General features: G+C 43.7%; 1 protein-coding gene and 1 long non-coding RNA gene across 7 annotated transcripts in view; one reads left to right on the plus strand and one right to left on the minus strand.

The window, feature by feature from the left end:
- The window catches only part of PDGFRA (platelet derived growth factor receptor alpha), a 61658-nt gene extending 46817 nt beyond the window's left edge, over positions 1–14841 (plus strand). For all 6 annotated transcript variants that reach the window (XM_012441147.3, XM_012441151.2, XM_012441150.3 and 3 more), the window contains 7 exons: positions 3442–3557; positions 3901–4023; positions 5797–5908; positions 7181–7280; positions 7393–7498; positions 9041–9282; positions 11710–14841. In XM_012441147.3, coding sequence (XP_012296570.2) covers positions 3442–3557; positions 3901–4023; positions 5797–5908; positions 7181–7280; positions 7393–7498; positions 9041–9282; positions 11710–11857 — 947 coding nt within the window. In that variant the 3' untranslated portion in view covers positions 11858–14841. The remainder of the gene's footprint in view (positions 1–3441; positions 3558–3900; positions 4024–5796; positions 5909–7180; positions 7281–7392; positions 7499–9040; positions 9283–11709) is intronic.
- On the minus strand, positions 409–3930 carry LOC135270833 (uncharacterized). The gene is made up of 2 exons (XR_010338989.1): positions 3682–3930; positions 409–952 (listed from the first exon to the last, which is right to left on the minus strand). It is a non-coding gene; the product is annotated as an uncharacterized LOC135270833 (long non-coding RNA).
- Positions 14842–18089: the final 3248 nt, after the last annotated feature.

Raw genomic sequence — 18089 nt, forward strand, 5'->3', positions numbered from 1 at the left:
CAACAAAGAAACTCAAAGCAAAGTCATTGGCACTGATCTCTAAGACGCTATCACATGTGATTGGCAGTTGATTTTATTAACAGACTATAAGCAAAGTACTAAGAAGGTGGCTTTTAAAGGAAAATAAAGCAATTCCCAGAAAATACTTTTTCATGTAGCTTGTATGTGTGCTCCATATATGTTCATCATGGAAGATTTTAATGTGTGTATGTATGTGTACGTGTATTTTAAAGGTGGCTGAGAAGATTTGCTAACTATGGTTGAAAAAAAAATTTAGGAGGCAAACAAAAAAATTATGTGCGAGATTGGTCTTTGTGGCTATCTGTGTGTGTGTTTTATGTGTGTGTGTATGTGTGTGTGTAGTTTAGGCTGTTCTTGCATTGTTATAAAGAAACACTTGAGACTGAGTAATTTATAAAGGAAAGAGGTTTAATTAGCTCATGGTTCTGCAGGCTTTACAGGAACCATGGTGCTGGTAGATCTGCTCAGCTTCTGGGGAGGCTTCATGAAGCTTCCAATCATGGCAGAAGGCAAAGGGGTACGAGCACATCACATGACCAGAGTAAGAGCAAGCGAGAGAGAGAGAAAAAGAGAGAGGTGTCACACACTTTTAAACAGCCAGATCTTTCAAGAAGTCACTTACTATTGCGAGGACAGCACCAAAAGGATGGTGCTAAATCATTCATAAGAAATCTGTCCCCACGATCCAGTCACCTCCCACCAGTCCCCACCTCCAATACTGGAGATTACAATTCAACATGAGATTTGGGCAAAGACACATATTCAAACTATATTACATTGACCCTGGACCCTCCCACAGCTCATACTCTTCTCACATTTCAAAATACAATCATCCCTCCACAACAGTACCCTCAAATCTTAACTCATTCCGGCATGAACTCAAAGTCTGAAGTCTTATCTGACACTAGGCAAGTCCCTTCCACCTGTGAGCCTGTAAAATAAAAAACAAGTTATTTACTTCCAAGATACAATGGGGTTATAGGCATTGGGTCAACACTCCTATACCCAAAGGGATAAATTGGCCAAAAGAAAGGGGCTACAAGCCCCACACAAGTTCAGAACCCAGAACCCAGCAGGGCTTAAAGCTCTGAATAATCTCCATTGACTCCATATCCCATATCCAGTGCAAGGGGTGGAACTCTTGGGAGGGGTGGAATTCCCTGTGGCTTTGCAGGGTTTAGCCCCTGCAGCTGCTCTCAGGGGCTGGTGTTGAGTGCCTATGGTTTTTCCGGGTGCAGAGGGCAAGCTGATGGTGGATCTATCATTCATGGAGGATGGTGGCCCTTCCCTCATAGCTCCACTAGGCAGTGCCCCAGTGGAGACTTTGTGTGGGACCTCTAACCCCACATTTCCCCTCTGCACTGCCTTACTAGAGGTTCTCTGTGAGGGCTCCACTCCTGCAGCATGCTTCTGCCTGGACACCCTGGTTTTTATATACATCATCTGAAATCTAGGCAGAGGCTCTCAAGCCTCAACTCTTCCATTCTGTGCACCCACAGGCTCAACACCATGTGGAAGCTGCCAAGGCTGTCGCTGACTGAAGCAGCAGCCCAAGCTGCACCTGGGCTCCTTTGAACCACGGCTAGAGCTGGAGTCACAGGGATGCAGGGAGCAGTGTCTTGAGGCTGCACAGGGCAGTGGGCCCTCGGCCTGGCCCATGAAACCATTCTTCCCTCCAAGGCCTCTGGACCTGTGATGGGAGGGGCTGCCATGAAGGTCTCCGAAATGGCTTCAAGGCCTTTTCCCCATTGTCTTGGCAATCAACCTTTGCTTCCTTTTTAATTATACAGATTTCTCTAGCAAGTGGTTGCTCAGCAGTCCTCTTTAATTCTCTCCCCCGAAAGCTTTTTCTTTCTCTGTCACATGGCCAAGCTGCAAATTTTCCAACTTTTATCCTCTGTTTCCTTTTACTATTTTTTTAAGAGATGGGGTCTCGCTATGTTGTCCAGGCTAGTTCAAACTCCTGACTCAAGCAGTCCTCCCACCTCAGCTTCCCAAAGTGCTGGGATTACATGTGTGAGCCACTGCACCCAGCCTCTGCTTCTCTTTTAAATATAAATTTCAACTTCAAGTCATTTCTTTGCTTCTGCATCTGAGTGTAGGCTATTGGAAGCAGCCAGGCCATATCTTGAACGCTTAGCTGCTTAGAAATTTCTTCCACCAGATACCCTATGTCATCACTCTCAAGTTCAAACTTCCACATATTCCTAGGACATGGACATAGTGCAGCCAGGTTCTTTGCTGAGGCTTAACAAGGGTGACCCTTACTCCAGTTCCCAGTAAGTTCTTCATTTTCATCTGAGACCTTGGCAGCCTGGATTTCATTGTCCATATAACTATCAGCATTTTGGTCACAACCATTTATCCAGTCTCTAAGAAGTTCCAAACTTTCCTTCATCTTTCTATCTTCTTCTGAGCCCTCCAAACTCTTCTGAGCTCTGCCTGTTACCCAATTATCTTTATAGCAATGTCCCATTTCTTGATGCAAATTTTCTCTATTAGGCTGTTTTTGCATTGCTATAAATACCTGAGACTGGGTAATTTTTAAAGAAAAGAATGTTCATTGGTTCACAGTTCTGCAAGCTATCAGGCCCTGCAGGCATCTGCTTCTGGGGAGGCCTCAAGAAGCTTCCAATCATGGTGGAAGATAAAAGGGGAGCAGGCACATCATATGGCCAGAGCAGGAGCAAGTGAGAGAGAGAGCGACAGGTGCCACACAGTTTTAAACAGACAGATTTTGCAAGGATAGCACCAAGTAGATGGTGCTAAATCATTCAGGAGAAATTCAACCCCATGATCCAGTCACCTCCCACCAGGCCCCACCTCCAAAACTGGGGATTACAATTCAACATAATATTTGGGTGGAGACATGTATCCAAACTATATCATGTGTGTGTGTGTGTGTGTGTGTGTTTGTGCATATAATTTTTTAACCAGATATATCTCTTTCTTTTCTTTTCTTTTTGAGACGGAGTCTTGCTCTGTCACCCAGGTTGTAGTGCCATGATGTGATCTCGGCTTACTGCAACCTCCACCTCCCTGGTTCAAGCAATTCCCCTGCCTCAGCTTCTGAAGTAGCTGGGATTACAGGTGCAAGCCACCACGCTCATCTAACTTTTTTGTATTTTTAGTAGAGACAAGGTTTCACCATGTTGGCCAGACTGGTCTTGAACTCCTGACCTCAGGCAACCTGCCTGCCTCGGCCTCCCAAAGTGCTGGGATTACAGGGATGAGCCACCATGCCTGGCCTATATATCTCTTTTCTAAGATAGAACTTTTGCATAGTGATACCTGTGAGGTCTAAACGTTCTACAAGAAAATTAAGAAAATACTTTTGGATGTGTTCTTAGGGCAAGCCTCTGCAACCTGGTGATTTCTTGCTGCCTGCCAGTACCAATACATTTAATTTCCTTTTTGCAGACTCAGAAGTCAAAAACCTCCTTTCAGATGATAACTCAGAAGGCCTTACTTTGTTGGATTTGTTGAGCTTCACCTATCAAGTTGCCCGAGGAATGGAGTTTTTGGCTTCAAAAAATGTAAGTTCAAGGAACAGAGACATTTTTAGACCCAGCCACAGAGTTCAGAGTGAGCGGAGTGTGGAAGGAGATGCTAGAAGATAGATCTCGGAAAGGCCATTAAATACAGGGGCCTCTCACTTACCTGTCTCCTTCATCCCCTACGCAGGGCAGAGAGTCCAACATCATCAGGCATCTACTCTTCTCTAGAGCTTTCTCTCTGTTGGCAGTAGGTGGAGTGAGAACGTGGGGGAAGGCCAGTCCTTTATGTCCAGGCAGGCAGCTCCAACTGCCACCATGCAGGGGTGATGCTGTCCAGACACAGATGGCTTGACCCTGAGTCATTTCCTCCTTTTCCATGCAGTGTGTCCACCGGGATCTGGCTGCTCGCAACGTCCTTCTGGCACAAGGAAAAATCGTGAAGATCTGTGACTTTGGCCTGGCCAGAGACATCATGCATGACTCGAACTACGTGTCAAAAGGCAGTGTACGTCCTCTCTTCCCTCACTGGGCACGCGCACCCTCCTTCACTGTAATCTCTGAAGTCAGGTGTTGCTTCTAGACATTCAGTGCCTGTTTTTTAAAACATCAGTAGACTACAAGGGGTCAGTACACAGCCGTGGCAGCAGATTGCCCGGGTGTGAGTGCCAGCTCCATCCCCACTTGATTTGGATTCGGAGCTAGATTCTCGACTGTTCTGCCCCTCGGTCTCCTTGACTGTAGTAGGAAGTGATAATAGTAGCTATTTGTTGAGTTGCTGTGGGGATTACATCAGTGAATTCATGTGAAGTGCTTACGACAGTGCCTGGCATATAGAAACAGCACTCAATAACTGTTAGATATTTTATTTATTTATTTATTTTCTGTTGTTTTAGAGACAGCCTCACTCTCACCCAGGCTGGAGTGCAGTGGTGCAATCTTGGCTCACTGCAAACTTCCACCTCCCAGGTTGAAGCGATTTTCCTGCCTCAGCCTCCCGAGTAGCTGGGATTACAGGCATGCACCACCATACTCAGCTAATTTTTGTATTTTTAGTAGAGACAGGGTTTTGCCATGTTGCTCAGGCTGGTCTCGAACTCCTGGCCTCAAGTGACCCACTCACCTCAGCCTCCCAAAATACTGGGATAATAGGTGTGAGCCACTGTGCCTGGCAAGTGTTAGCTATTAATATGTCAATTGCATGTATGCATGGACGAGCATGCATTCCCAAGGACGGTATCTCTAGATTTTAAGCTTTTATCACATTTTCAAAAGGCATCTGTGATCCCTAAAATGTTAAAACCCTTTGGGTTTATATATCTTGGAGGCAGAGTTTCCTTAAAGATAGTCATTTTGTTGTTTACTTGAGCCATTCTCCCCGTGCCTTCCGCTTCTCAGCAGATGACACAGCTTGGGATACATCTGCTGCCTGTAGGTACAATTCCGAATCACCTCACTGCACTGGATGTGAGATAGCTCACCGCAACTGCTGCTTCCACCCACGGAAAGACATGGGCCTGTGTCCATGCTGGCTGTGATTCATGCACTCATGTGGCTGTGACTCGTAGCTGGGGGCTCTTCCTACACAACTTTAAACACTTGGAACAAATCACTAGACTTTGGTGGAGCTAATTTCCCACTTGTATGAATTTCTTATTTCCCCAGAAATCATAGAGGATTGAAGGACAGTATGTGGCTACTATATATATCTGTTTCAGTTTATAAAGTAGCCATTTGTAGGCTCTTTTGTGAAGCTTTTGTGAAGGCTCTTTTGTAAATACTTCTTTTGTGAAGTATTTACACTGAAGGTTGGACCAGCTTCACAAAAAAGCCTACAAATGTCAACTGAACGTCCGGCTCTCTGTGGTGGTGGAAAATTACTATTTCTTTATTAGAGCTCAAAAGCTGTAACCAGCTCATACATCACTGGATCTGTTCTTAATTTTGTTCGCAGGAATACCTAAAAATAGGAAACAGGTCCATTCAGGGCTTACACCTTTTGAGTGAAAATTCAGGATTAATGTTTTTGGATATTATTCCTTTGGAAGGCATAAAAGGCAATATTGACCATTCATAATTTATCCAATATTCGTTGAGCACCTACTACGTGCCAGGCACCGAGAGTTCAGCAATGAACAAAACACATATAAGAGACACTCCCACGGGACAGGATAATTAGCACAAGTTACTAAGAGTCCAGGGGGAGCTCTTTTCCATTTTCCACTGCTGTAGATCATCAGTGAGTAGATGTGGGTTTAACTCTCTTCCTCCCTCTTTGCAGACCTTTCTGCCCGTGAAGTGGATGGCTCCTGAGAGCATCTTTGACAACCTCTACACCACACTGAGTGACGTCTGGTCTTACGGCATTCTGCTCTGGGAGATCTTTTCCCTTGGTATGGGCCTGACATCTCTGTTTGTTTGGACTGTTCTGAAACACCCCTGGAAGGGAAGTGTGTTCTTTCAAGCTTCAGGATATAGACGGTGTTAAGATAACCAGATGTGAGCCCAGGACGCTACAGCCATCTCACACCACACGTTGTGCCTTATTGTGTCTGAGATGGGCCCATGCAGATGGAGATGGGGTCTTTGATGGGGGTTGTGTCTGACTCCTGGCCTCTGCCTCCTCTCCCCCGGGCTATGCCAGAGTGACTTCCTCCCACTGGAAGTGGACCCAGTGACATTCATGTCCCAGCTGCTTTCTCATTTTGGGCTTTGGGTCACATGGGTTCACCTGTGGAGAGTGGGCCCTCCCTCACCTGCTGGTGATTGATGCTCAGGTGAAAAGGAGTATGTGGAGGACAGGGCTCCCATTCTTGGTTGTCATTGGCCAGTCATTGGTCAGTCCCCAGGTGCTGAACAATCCAGGTGCCCTGGGCTGCCCAGGCGAGGCCCCTAAGAGAAGGATGAGCCGCAACCCTGACCTGAATGGTTCATCTGGGGAGATAAGACTTATGCACTTAGGGATAAACAGTGTGGTGCTGATTTAAAATTGTAATTCGAGTCTTGAGTAAAGAGAAAGGAGTCCCGGAATAGTGTGGGAAGGCTTCAGAGAGGGAACCGAACTTGACCTGGCCTTGGCTTTGAAAGTGTGAAATGTTTCATGAATTTATCTGTGATCAGGATGTGACGGTAAAGAGTGTCTTCCTGCCCCGTCTCCTTTTTCATCCTAGTTCTCCCTCTGTGCATGATCACAATGCACCACCCCAGAGTGGCTTAATGGAGTCTCGTGTTCCCTTAAAATCAGAGAATTATATAGATGTTTCAGGCCCTCGCTTTGACTTTTGCTTTAGCTATTTGAGCATACCTGATGAAAAAGTCTCTCTGGGTTTTAATGATTCAGAATTTCTCCTTGCTTTTCTAGTTTATTTTGTCTGTGTTGATCCAATAGTCAAACACATTGAAAAACCCTTGAATGCTTGTTTCTAAAGATGTGGAATTTTTGTGATTGTGCTTGGACTTGACCAACATGGAGTCCTAGTTAAATTTAAGATTTGAGCTGTCTGTGAAGTCAAGGAAATGATGACACTGAATTTTCTTGAAAAAATCAGTGCTTCAAGGCTTTAGGATGTGAAAGGTTTTCTAACAGTGCTCTATCATGCCAAGTGATAAATAAATAAATGCACTGAGCATTTATTAGTCCTGGTGTTTTATTGTCTGGCTTTTAGGTGGCACCCCTTACCCCGGCATGATGGTGGATTCTACTTTCTACAATAAGATCAAGAGTGGGTACCGGATGGCCAAGCCTGACCATGCTACCAGTGAAGTGTGAGCTCTCTTCCCATCCCAGGGGCCTGTGTTTACCCTCTGTGGGGCTAGGGGGAGGGAGGTGCCCTGGGACATCCCCCTGTGCCCACTCTTGAGTTCTGTGCTCCTCCAGCTACGAGATCATGGTGAAATGCTGGAACAGCGAGCCAGAGAAGAGACCTTCCTTTTACCACCTGAGTGAGATTGTAGAGAATCTGCTGCCTGGACAATATAAAAAGGTGTGTCTGGATCTATTACGGTGGGTTGAAAGGTCTGGATAAAGCTGGAAGTTATGCCAGTAGGCAGTGCTGTTTGTCGGTTCTAGAGGAATATTTTCAAAAGAGGCAAAAGATTGTGTGATCCCGTGGCTGGGCTTCGTGGCGGTGCTCCACAGGACCCTAGTAGCAATGATGAATGAAACCCTCCCCTTACCCTGGGCTCTCCTTGCATCTTAAATGTGCAGCACCTGTAAGCACTGTATTCTCCAGATGTTTGAGTATCAGAAGCTAGTGTGCAGTTAGGAGTCTCAGGGCATCCAAGGCCATTAAATCGCTAATTTGAATACGCTAAAATCCATGCGAAATTAGCTTTTACCAGCTGACTGGAAGCAACAACCTCAACTGTTATCTGTGGCTACAGCTGGTTTTCTGTGGAATAGGAAGCATTGTTCAAAGGAACAAATGTAATTTCATGGAACCAAGCAGGATATGTAAATGAACGGAACAACTTTCTGCTGAGGCATTGAGAGGAAAACTCAGACATAACCTCAGTTTCTGAGACTCAGATTAGTCCCTGTGTAGACGTTTTATACTTATCATGTCTCTTCCTTCTTCTCAAGGAGGAACAGCATTAGGAGATTGTGTGCTGAATTGGAAGTTAAATACTTCTGTCTATTAATTATCTCACTGCCCACTCACTGCAACTTTCACAGGTGAGGCAGTGAGGAAATTAACCATTGGTTGGTCAAAGATGCTCTGATTGGTGGAAATGTGTTGGTGGGAAGAGATCGAAACTATTGTTGAAAATAGGGTCTTTTCACATCCAATGTTAGATCTCTTCAATGTTTACGGATCATGAAGGCTTTGGGTATTATTGACCCAATGGAAGTCCTCACTGCCTCTCTGGGACGCATCCAAGCTCTGTAGAGGTGATGTGATGGAGACCAGAAGGGTTCTTGCTGGTCCTGGGTGGGAATGGGGAGGGGACATGGTTTGTAGCTACTGATTTGGAAAAGGGGCTGTTGGTATCTTTTTTTTTTCTTTTTGAGACAGAGTCTCACTCTGTCCCCCAGGCTGAAGTGCAGTGATGGGATCTTGGCTCACTGCAACCTCCACCTCCTGGGTTCAAGCAATTCTCTGCCTCAGCCTCCTGAGTAGCTGGGATTACAGGCATGCACCACCACGCCTGGCTAATTTTTTTGTATTTTTTTTTTTTTTAGTAGAGGCAGGTTTCATCATGTTGGTCAGGCTGGTGTTGAACTCCTGACCTCATGATCCACCCGCCTCGGCCTCCCAAAGTGCTGGGATTGCAGGTGTGAGCCACCGCGCCCAGCCAATGGGGCTGTTGGTGTCCTAGGACCTACTGGCAGAAGCTCTTTACCATTGGTCGCCCCTTCTTCATGTCCTATTTCTCTGACATGACTCTCCTTCAACTAAGTCCCACATCTTCCAGGTAGTTTGGAAACATGCAGCGTTAAGTAATAGTAAGTTCTGAGTGTCTCTATTCATTTTTGAGGTTTGGTCATTAACACTTGATTCAATATGTTCAATGACTGCTTATAGAGTTATGAAAAAATTCACCTGGACTTCCTGAAGAGTGACCATCCTGCTGTGGCACGCATGCGTGTGGACTCAGACAATGCGTACGTTGGTGTCACCTACAAAAACGAGGAAGACAAGCTGAAGGACTGGGAGGGTGGCCTGGATGAGCAGAGGCTGAGTGCTGACAGTGGCTACATCATTCCTCTGCCTGACATCGACCCTGTCCCCGAGGAGGAGGACCTGGGCAAGAGGAACAGACACAGGTAGCAGTGGGGGCAGCCTCGGTGTCTCACCTTTCCCCTCCCCCACAGGCCCTAAAGGAGAGGACCCATTGCACCAGATAATGATGCACTCCTCGGTGGTGAATCTGTACTCAGGAGCAAGTTGCAGAATCCCCAGGACATCTGCGTGGTTTTGAAAATGCTTCCCAGATAATTCTGATATGTTCCTCTGGGGCTGGGGGAGGGGTGTGTGAGTTGTGGGGAGGGGGACATGCTTCCCTGGTGGAAAATCTTTGAGCTAAGTTCTTAGGTAATCGATCAAATTGATACAGAGCTGTGATTATTGAGATCCTATGAGCCTCTCCTGTCTTAAATAGTCATTGAACTAGAGAAAAAGTGGAGAGAGGCAGGACTGGGTCCTTTGATGCTGTGCCCTACCTGTGAATTGGAATCACCTGCAGAGATTTAAAAACTGCTGATATACAAGCGTCATGCAAAACAACAAATTGGAATCTCTGGGGGTGGTGGCCAACTGCTCCCTGGCTGATTTGTTTCTTCTTTCTTTTAAATTTTGTATTATGGAAAGTTTCTAACATGCACAATTCACATAGTATAGTGAGCTGTTTGGTATCCGTCACCCAGATTCAATAACTATGCAGTCTGCCAGCCTGGATGCATGCATGGCCAGTCTGTCTCTCCTCAGCCTCCTCTGGATTGTTTGGAGGCAAATCCTAGGCACCGTATCATTTTGCCCATAAGTATTCCAGTGTGTGTCTCTTAAAGATGAGGGCTCCATTTTAAAGAATAACAAGTTATTAAAAAGTTATTAAAAATAACTACAATGCCATTATCTCACCCAAAACAGGGACAATAAATTGTTAAGGCATCAGATAGCCAGTTAAAATTCAAATTATCTCACAATTATCATACTCCATTAAAAAGTGGGCAGAGGACATGAGCAGACACTTTTCAAGAGAAGACATACGTGCAGCCAACAAACGTATGAAAAAATGGTCAACACCATTGATCATTAGATCAAATCAGAACCATGATGAGATACCATCTCACACCAGTCAGAATGGTTATTATTAAAAAGTCAAAAAATAACAGGTGCTGATGAGGTTGTGGAGAAAAGGGAACGGTTATGCACTGCTCATTGGAGTGCAAGTTAGTTCAGCTACTGTGGAAAGCAGTGTGGTGATTTCTCAAAGAACTTAAAGCAGAATTACCATTCCACCCAGCAATCCCATTATTGACTGTATAACCAAAGGAATACAAATTGTTCTACCATAAAAACATGCATACATATGCTCAGTGCAGCACTATTCACAATAACAAAGACATGGCATCAACCTAAACGCCCACTAACAGTAGACTGGATAAAGAAAATGTGATACATATACACCATGGAATGCTATGCATCAATAAAGAAGGACAAGATCTGAGATACCATCTCCCACCTGTCAGAATGGCTGTTATTTAAAAGTCAAAAAATAGCAGATGCTGGTAAGGTTGTGGAGAAAAAGAAACGCTTTTACAGTGTTGGTTGGAGTATAAATTAGTTCAACTATTGTGGAAGACAGTGTGGCAATTCCACAAAGACCTAGAGGCAGAAATGCTGTTTGACCCTTCAATCCCATTACCGGGTATATATCCAAAGGAATATAAATCATTCTATTATAAAGATACATGCATGTGTATGTTCACTGCAGCACTATTTCAGTTGTAAAAGGGTTCTGCTTCTAAGTAAAGTTAGAAAGTCACATTGAAATAAATAACATGAGACAGGTGCCCAGAAGTTTCCTAGGGTGACAGCAGGCTGAGCTGCAGAATTTGATACATCAGGAATTGAACTTTCTCAGTTGAAGTTGAAATTAAGTAAGTGACATCACATAGCCAGTAAGTGATGGGACCATTCCTGACCTAAGATTTTTTGACTCCAGAACTCCCCTTTCAACCACTGCTGTGGTACATAAGGAGGCCTTCAAGATGTGGGGGGCATTGGCTGTCAAGAGAGAGGGGAAGAGGCCATTCCAGGCGAGTGGCAGGAGATCCTAAGAACACAGTTTGGATCTCAGGAGGCTTCCGGGAGAGCACCTGACAGGCCTGGCTGCAGCTTGCAGCTGACTTCACCCCTTTGCTCTGCCTTCCCAGGCCTTTGGATCAGGCATTGCTTATTTTCTCTTCCACTAGGACTGAGTAGGGAAAATAGACATTGTTGCAGCTGGTCAGCAACTTTGATGAAAGACCAGGCAGAGAAGCAGGAAAGCTGAAGTGTAAAAATGACAGGTGGACCTTGGTTTTCCATGTGGCCTAGCACAGCCTGTCAGGCCAGGGCAGAATCTTGCCATACTCTGCAGCCCGATTTTGAATGTCGAAGGCTTTCCTTTGTCTCTGGGGGGCCACACTCTAATTCTAGTTCCGTGCAGGAGAAGCTTCGTAACCTTTGCTCTTCTCTCCCTCCTCCAGCTCGCAGACCTCTGAAGAGAGTGCCATTGAGACGGGTTCCAGCAGTTCCACCTTCATCAAGAGAGAGGACGAGACCATTGAAGACATCGACATGATGGACGACATCGGCATAGACTCTTCAGACCTGGTGGAAGACAGCTTCCTGTAACTGATGGTTCGAGGGGTTCCTTTCACTTCTGGGGCCACCTCTGGATCCCATTCAGAAAACCACTTTATTGCAATGCAGAGGTTGAGAGGAGGACTTGGTTGATGTTTAAAGAGAAGTTCCCAGCCAAGGGCCTCAGGGAGCCTTCTACATATAAATAAATGGGATATTTTGCAATGAACTTTTTCAGCGTTGCCTCTTGTAATGCCTCAGTAGCATCTCAGCGGTGTGTGAAATTTGGAGATAGATGAACAAAGGAATAATAGGCCACAGAAGGTGAACTTTGTGTTTCAAGGGCATTGGTGAGAATCCAATGGACACAATTTATACTGCGACAAAACTTCAGCATTGTAATTATGTAAATAACTCTAACCAACGCTGTGTTAGTAGAGTGTATTAACTATCTTCTTTGGACTTCTGAAGAGACCACTCAATCCATCCATGTACTTCCCTCTTGAAACCTGATATCAGCTGCTGTTGAACTTTTTTGTGAAGTGCATGAAAAACCACTTTTGAACCCTAAAAGGTACTGGTACTATACATTTTACTATTTTTTTCTTTTTAGTGTTAAAGAGATCAAGAATAATAATTAACCAACCTTGTTTAATAGATTTGGGTCATTTAGAAGGCTGACAACTCATTTTCGTATTGTAATCTACATTTATAATAATACTACTGTTATCAGTAATGCTAAATGTGTAATATGTAACATGATTTCCCTCCAGAGAAAGCACAATTTTAAAAAATCCTTACTAAGTAGGTGACAAGTTTGACAGTTTTTGACATTTATATTAAATAACACGTTTCTCTATAAAGTATGGTAATAGCTTTAGTGAATTAAATTTAGTTGAGCATAGAGAACAAAGTAAAAGTAGTGTTGTCCAGGAAGTCAGAGTTTTTAACTGTACTGAATAGGTTCCCCAATCCATCGTATTAAAAACAATTAACTGCCCTCTGAAATAATGGGATTAGAAACAAACAGAACTCTTAAGTCCTAAAAGTTCTCCATGTAGAGCCATAAACCTGTGCTGAACATGACTTCTCATGTATATTACCCAATGGAAAATATAATGATCAGCAAAAAGACTGGATTTGCAGAGGTTTTTTTCTTCTTCTTCTTCATGCCTCGTGAAAGCTTCAGCGAATCCCAGTCTGTATATTTTTTGAATCTGTGAACCTGAAAAGGGTCAGAAGGATGCCCAGACATCAGCCTCCTTCTTCCACCCTTTATCCAAAAAAGAAAGAGTTTGAAACTTGGGACCATAAAGGTATTGTTTAGCAGAGGCTGCATGTACATTAGCCCAGATCCTCAGTTCTCAAATGTGAGTGGCAGCCAGAATCTCTAGATGCTGGGTTTCCATCCCTGAGATTCTGAAGTATGAAGTCTGGGCAAAACCGGAATCTCTCTGTTTCTAAACTCCCTGGCTGTTCTGATCAGCCAGTTTTCAGAAACACTGACTTAAGTTTCAGGAAGTTGCCATGGGAAACAAATAATTTGAACTTTAGAACAGGGTTGGAATTCAACCACACAGGAAGCCTACTTTTTAAATACTTGGCTTCAGGTCAGTGACATTTAATGCCATCTAGCTAGCAATTGCGACCCTTAATTTAACTTTCCAGTCTTAGCTGAGGCTGAGAAAGCTAAAGTTTGGTTTTGGCAGGTTTTCCAAAAGTAAAGACGCTACTTCCCACTGTATGGGGGAGCTGAACTTGCCCCATCTCCCATCTCCCACCTCCTCCTCCGTTCCCCGCCAAGGAAAGGCATGTACAAAAATTATGCAATTCAGTGTTCCAAGTCTCTGTGTAACCAGCTCAGTGTTTTGGTGAAAAAAAGAAAATAAGTTTTACTGATAATTTGGGTTTAGATGGGAGGAGGAATTGTCACGTCTTACCCACACTGTCAAACAGGTTGGTGTGGCTTCATTGGCATTCTTTGCAATACTGCTTAATTGCTGATACCATATGAATGAAACATGGGCTGTGATTACTGCAATCACTGTATGTGCTATCAGCAGGTGATGCTTTGGAAGATGCAGAAGCAATAACAAAGCACTTGACTACCTACTGGTGTAATCTCAATGCAAGCCCCAACTTTCTTATCCACCTTTTTCATAGTAAGTGCGAAGACTGAGCCAGATTGGCCAATTAAAAAGGAAAACCTGACTAGGTTCTGTAGAGCCAATTAGACTTGAAATACATTTGTGTTTCTAGAATCACAGCTCAAGCATTCTGTTTATCGCTCACTCTCCCTTGCGTAGCCTTATTTTGTTGGTGCTTTGCATTTTGATATGGCCATGAGCTTGCATGACATCATGAGGCGGGATGAAACTTCTCAGACCAGCAGTTTCCAGTCCTAACAAATGCTCCCACCTGAATTTGTATATGACTGCATTTTGTGTGTGCGTGTGTGTTTTCAGCAAATTACAGATTTGTTTCCTTTTTGGCCTCCTGCAAAGTCTCCAGAAGAAAATTTGCCAAACTTTCCTACTTTCTAATTTTATGATGACAATCAAAGCTGGCCTGAGAAACACAATTTGTGACTTTTTAAATGATCAATGATGTCCTTAAAATGTGGTCTGCCAATCTGTACAAAATGGTCCTATTTTTGTGAAGAGGGACGTACGATAAAATGATGTTATACATCAATGTGTATATATGTATTTCTATATAGACTTGGAGAATACTGCCAAAACATTTATGACAAGCTGTATCACTGCCTTTGTTTATATTTTTTTAACTGTGATAATCCCCACAGGCACATTAACTGTTGCACTTTTGAATGTCCAAAATTTATATTTTAGAAATAATAAAGAGAAAAATACTTAAAATGTTCCCAAAACAGCAATGTGGTGAATGTGTGAGAAGAACTAACTTGATAGGGTCTACCAATACAAAATGTATTACAAATGCCCCTGTTCATGTTTTTGTTTTAAAACGTGTAAATGAAGATCTTTATATTTCAATAAATGATATATAATTTAAAGTTATACTAAGGTTCCAGCATTTTTGTTTTGAGTTTAATCATAAGAATTAAAGCAATCCTGTTCAATTTACTTTCTTAGCAACATTTGTAGGACTCTATATTAGGCTTTAAAAATTTTTTTTTGAGACAGAATTTTGCTCTTGTCACCCAGGCTGGAGTGTAATGGTGCAATCTCAGCTGACTGCAACTTCCACCTCCCAGGTTCAAGCAATTCTCCTGCCTCAGCCTCCCGAGTAGCTGGGATTACAGGCGCCTGCCACCATGCCTGGCTAATTTTTTTAATTTTAAGTAGAGATGGGGTTTCATCATGTTGGCCAGGCTGGTCTCAAACTCCTGACCTCGGGTGGTCTGCCTGCCTCAGCCTCCCAAAGTGCTGGGATTACAGGCGTGAGCCACCACATCTGGCCTATAGTAGGCTTTTGATGAACCAATAGAATAAGAATAGAATATCTAAGACATTGTTTGGGCTAGATGGTTCTATGACACAGTATTTAACTTAAGGATGATTGGCACTTGGCTCATCTTTGGTCTCATCATTTTTTTGATTGTTCATCATTATTCTGTGGTGTTTTCTTCCCCTGCATAAGGAATACAGGGCTGCATTTACTCCATACAGCATTCAACTGTCATAAATGTGTAGGAAGTAAAATGTTAAAGTCTTTTTTTCACCCTGTCTTCTTCTCTGTTCCTGTCCTCTTTCCAAGAGGCACAGCTGCATCACTTGGTGTGTATTCTTTCAACCTTCCAGTTCCCTTTCTATGCATCTGCATATATATACTCCCATATACACACCTCTACTTTTGCTTCATAGCTTACCTAAATGGGATCTAAAATAATCCTTTGTAATGTGCCTTTTTTCTTTTTAAAATAGACTACTAAAGCAGTTTTATAAAAGCAGGTTTGCAGCAAAATTGAATAGAAGGTACTGAGATTTCCCATGTGTCCCCTGCCCCCACACCCACATAGCCTCCCCATCACTAACATTCTCCACATTTGCTACACCTGATGAACCTACATTGCCACATCATCACCCATTGCACAGTCCACAGGCTGCATCATCACCCATAGCACAGAACACAGTTCTTTTAATGCTATGTTTTAGAGATCTCTGTGAAAAGCATATAGAGACAGACTGCCCTCTTTTTTTTTTTTTTTTTTTTTGAGACAGAATCTCTCTCTGTCGCTCAGGCTAGAGTGCAGTGGCACAATCCCGGCTCACTGCAACCTCCCCATCCTGGGTTCAAGCGATTCTCCTGCCTCAGCCTCCTGAGTAGCTGGGATTATAGGTGCCTGCCACCACACCTGGCTAATTTTTTGTATTTTTAGTAGAGACAGAGTTTTGCCATGTTGGGCAGGCTGGTCTCAAACTTCTGACCTTGTGATCTGCCTGCCTTGGCCTCCCAAAGTGCTGGGATTACAGATGTAAGCCACTGTGCTCAGTCTGCTCTCATTTTTTATTAGCTTCATAGGATCCCATTATGTAAATGTACCATAATTTATGCATTCATGTTCCTGTACAATGGATTAATAGTTTCCAGTTCTTTGCTATTAAAATGACTTCATGAACATCTTTGCAACATACATATTTGCACACATAAGTAGCATTTTGTAGAATGGATTTCTACAGATGAAATTGATATGCCAAAGGGTGTGCAAAAATAAATTGATGTTGAGCTCAAGTCATCAGATAAGATTGCTACGTAAGTTCTTGAGCATTTGAATGTGAATCACTGGCTTTACAGATTACATGCAGTTTTCCAGTTTCCTTTACCTCACATTGCCCAAGAATCATGGTCTTCAAAATAGGATTGAAGAAATACAGTGTAGTAAGTGTGACAGAATGTGGGTTTTGTGTTCTGAAGCATGCTGAAGCAAGTGACTTTAGGAATTTTAAAAAATGGTCCAACTCACCTTATTTTGAACTCACGGATAATGAAAATTGATTATGTTGTTAATAATCAGAATATAGTACCCTATTCCAACATAACTCCTTAATCCAAATTCAAATAGCCTGCAGCTGGAAGAATACTTCTTTGGAGTTAAACCTCTAAGGAGGGATTCAGAGGATCATGGCATATAACGGGCAGGACTAGATTGCAGTGTGAAACAGAGCAGCACGCAGAGGTTTGCATTGTCAATTTTAGCTCCAGATCAACTTCAAGAACAAACCAGCAGCCCTGAGAAGACCCACAGACCCTCTGAAGGAAGCAGACTGCTCCTGCAGGACAGGGAAGGCACCCCAAATATAGTGAGTGACCCAACTGTGGAAGTGGGAAAGGGAGACCTTCCTATCCTGAATGCACAGCCCCACTGGAGAAGCCGAAGGTGTGTTTGCAGAAGAAGTTTCTGATTCTACCTGGAGCTGAGTCAAGTTAGAGAGCCGAGCAAAATACAGGGGCAGAGGAGGCAGCAGAAAGGCCCTGGGAGCTCGCTGAATCCCCAAACAGCCCATTCCTGCCTGGCACCACAGGGATCCATCGGGAGGGTGGCCAGAGAAGCAGGGGATAAAACTCCACAGGAGGAAGGAATTCTCTAGCTGACCTTTGTATAACAATTTGAATGGAGTGAGAAGCCTCCTGGCCAGAACTCAGGGGAGGGCGCAAATTGGGCATGCAGACTTCATGGTATTATATATAAATTTTCAGTACTGCAAAAGAAGTAGCACTTGAATACAAATTTCCTCAGCAAGGCAATTTACTTCTATAGAAGGGTGCAGCTCACAGATGGAACAATGGTGAGTACACACCTGGACAAGGGAGGGGAAGGGGTATTTATGCCTGATGGCCCCTACTGCTGTGTTTTCCCCCTATTGGCTAGGGTTAGACTGCACAGTCTAGTCTAATTCCAATTGGCTATTTTAAAGGGAGTAGGGGTATGAGCTGGAATGGCAGTGGCGGGGTGGGTAGTTTGGCAGGAAGGACCATTATGGGCAGGTCAGAGCAGGTAACCAGGGATCAAAGTAGGTGACCAGAGCAGGTGACCAGGATGAGTCAGGATGGGGCAGAGGACTGGGGGAACAGATGTGAACTACTGATTAGAACTGGTGGAAAATGTTGTTTACTAAAACTCCAAGGAAGTTAAACTTTAAAATGGAGAATTAAAGAATAAGAGAGCTGAACATATTGACATACTGATTCTTTGAAGAGAAATTTGGGGTTCATTATATCTAACAACAGACAGGGGAAGAACTAAAGCCCTTTTCTCTTGCCGCTGGGAGGAGGATAGCCTCCGGCAAGTTTTCAAGCCCATCTT

The sequence above is a fragment of the Aotus nancymaae genome, unplaced genomic scaffold (genome assembly GCF_030222135.1).
Source record: "Aotus nancymaae isolate 86718 unplaced genomic scaffold, 86718_ANA_hifiasm-v0.15.2.pri h1tg000006l, whole genome shotgun sequence".
Taxonomy (NCBI): domain Eukaryota; kingdom Metazoa; phylum Chordata; class Mammalia; order Primates; family Aotidae; genus Aotus; species Aotus nancymaae.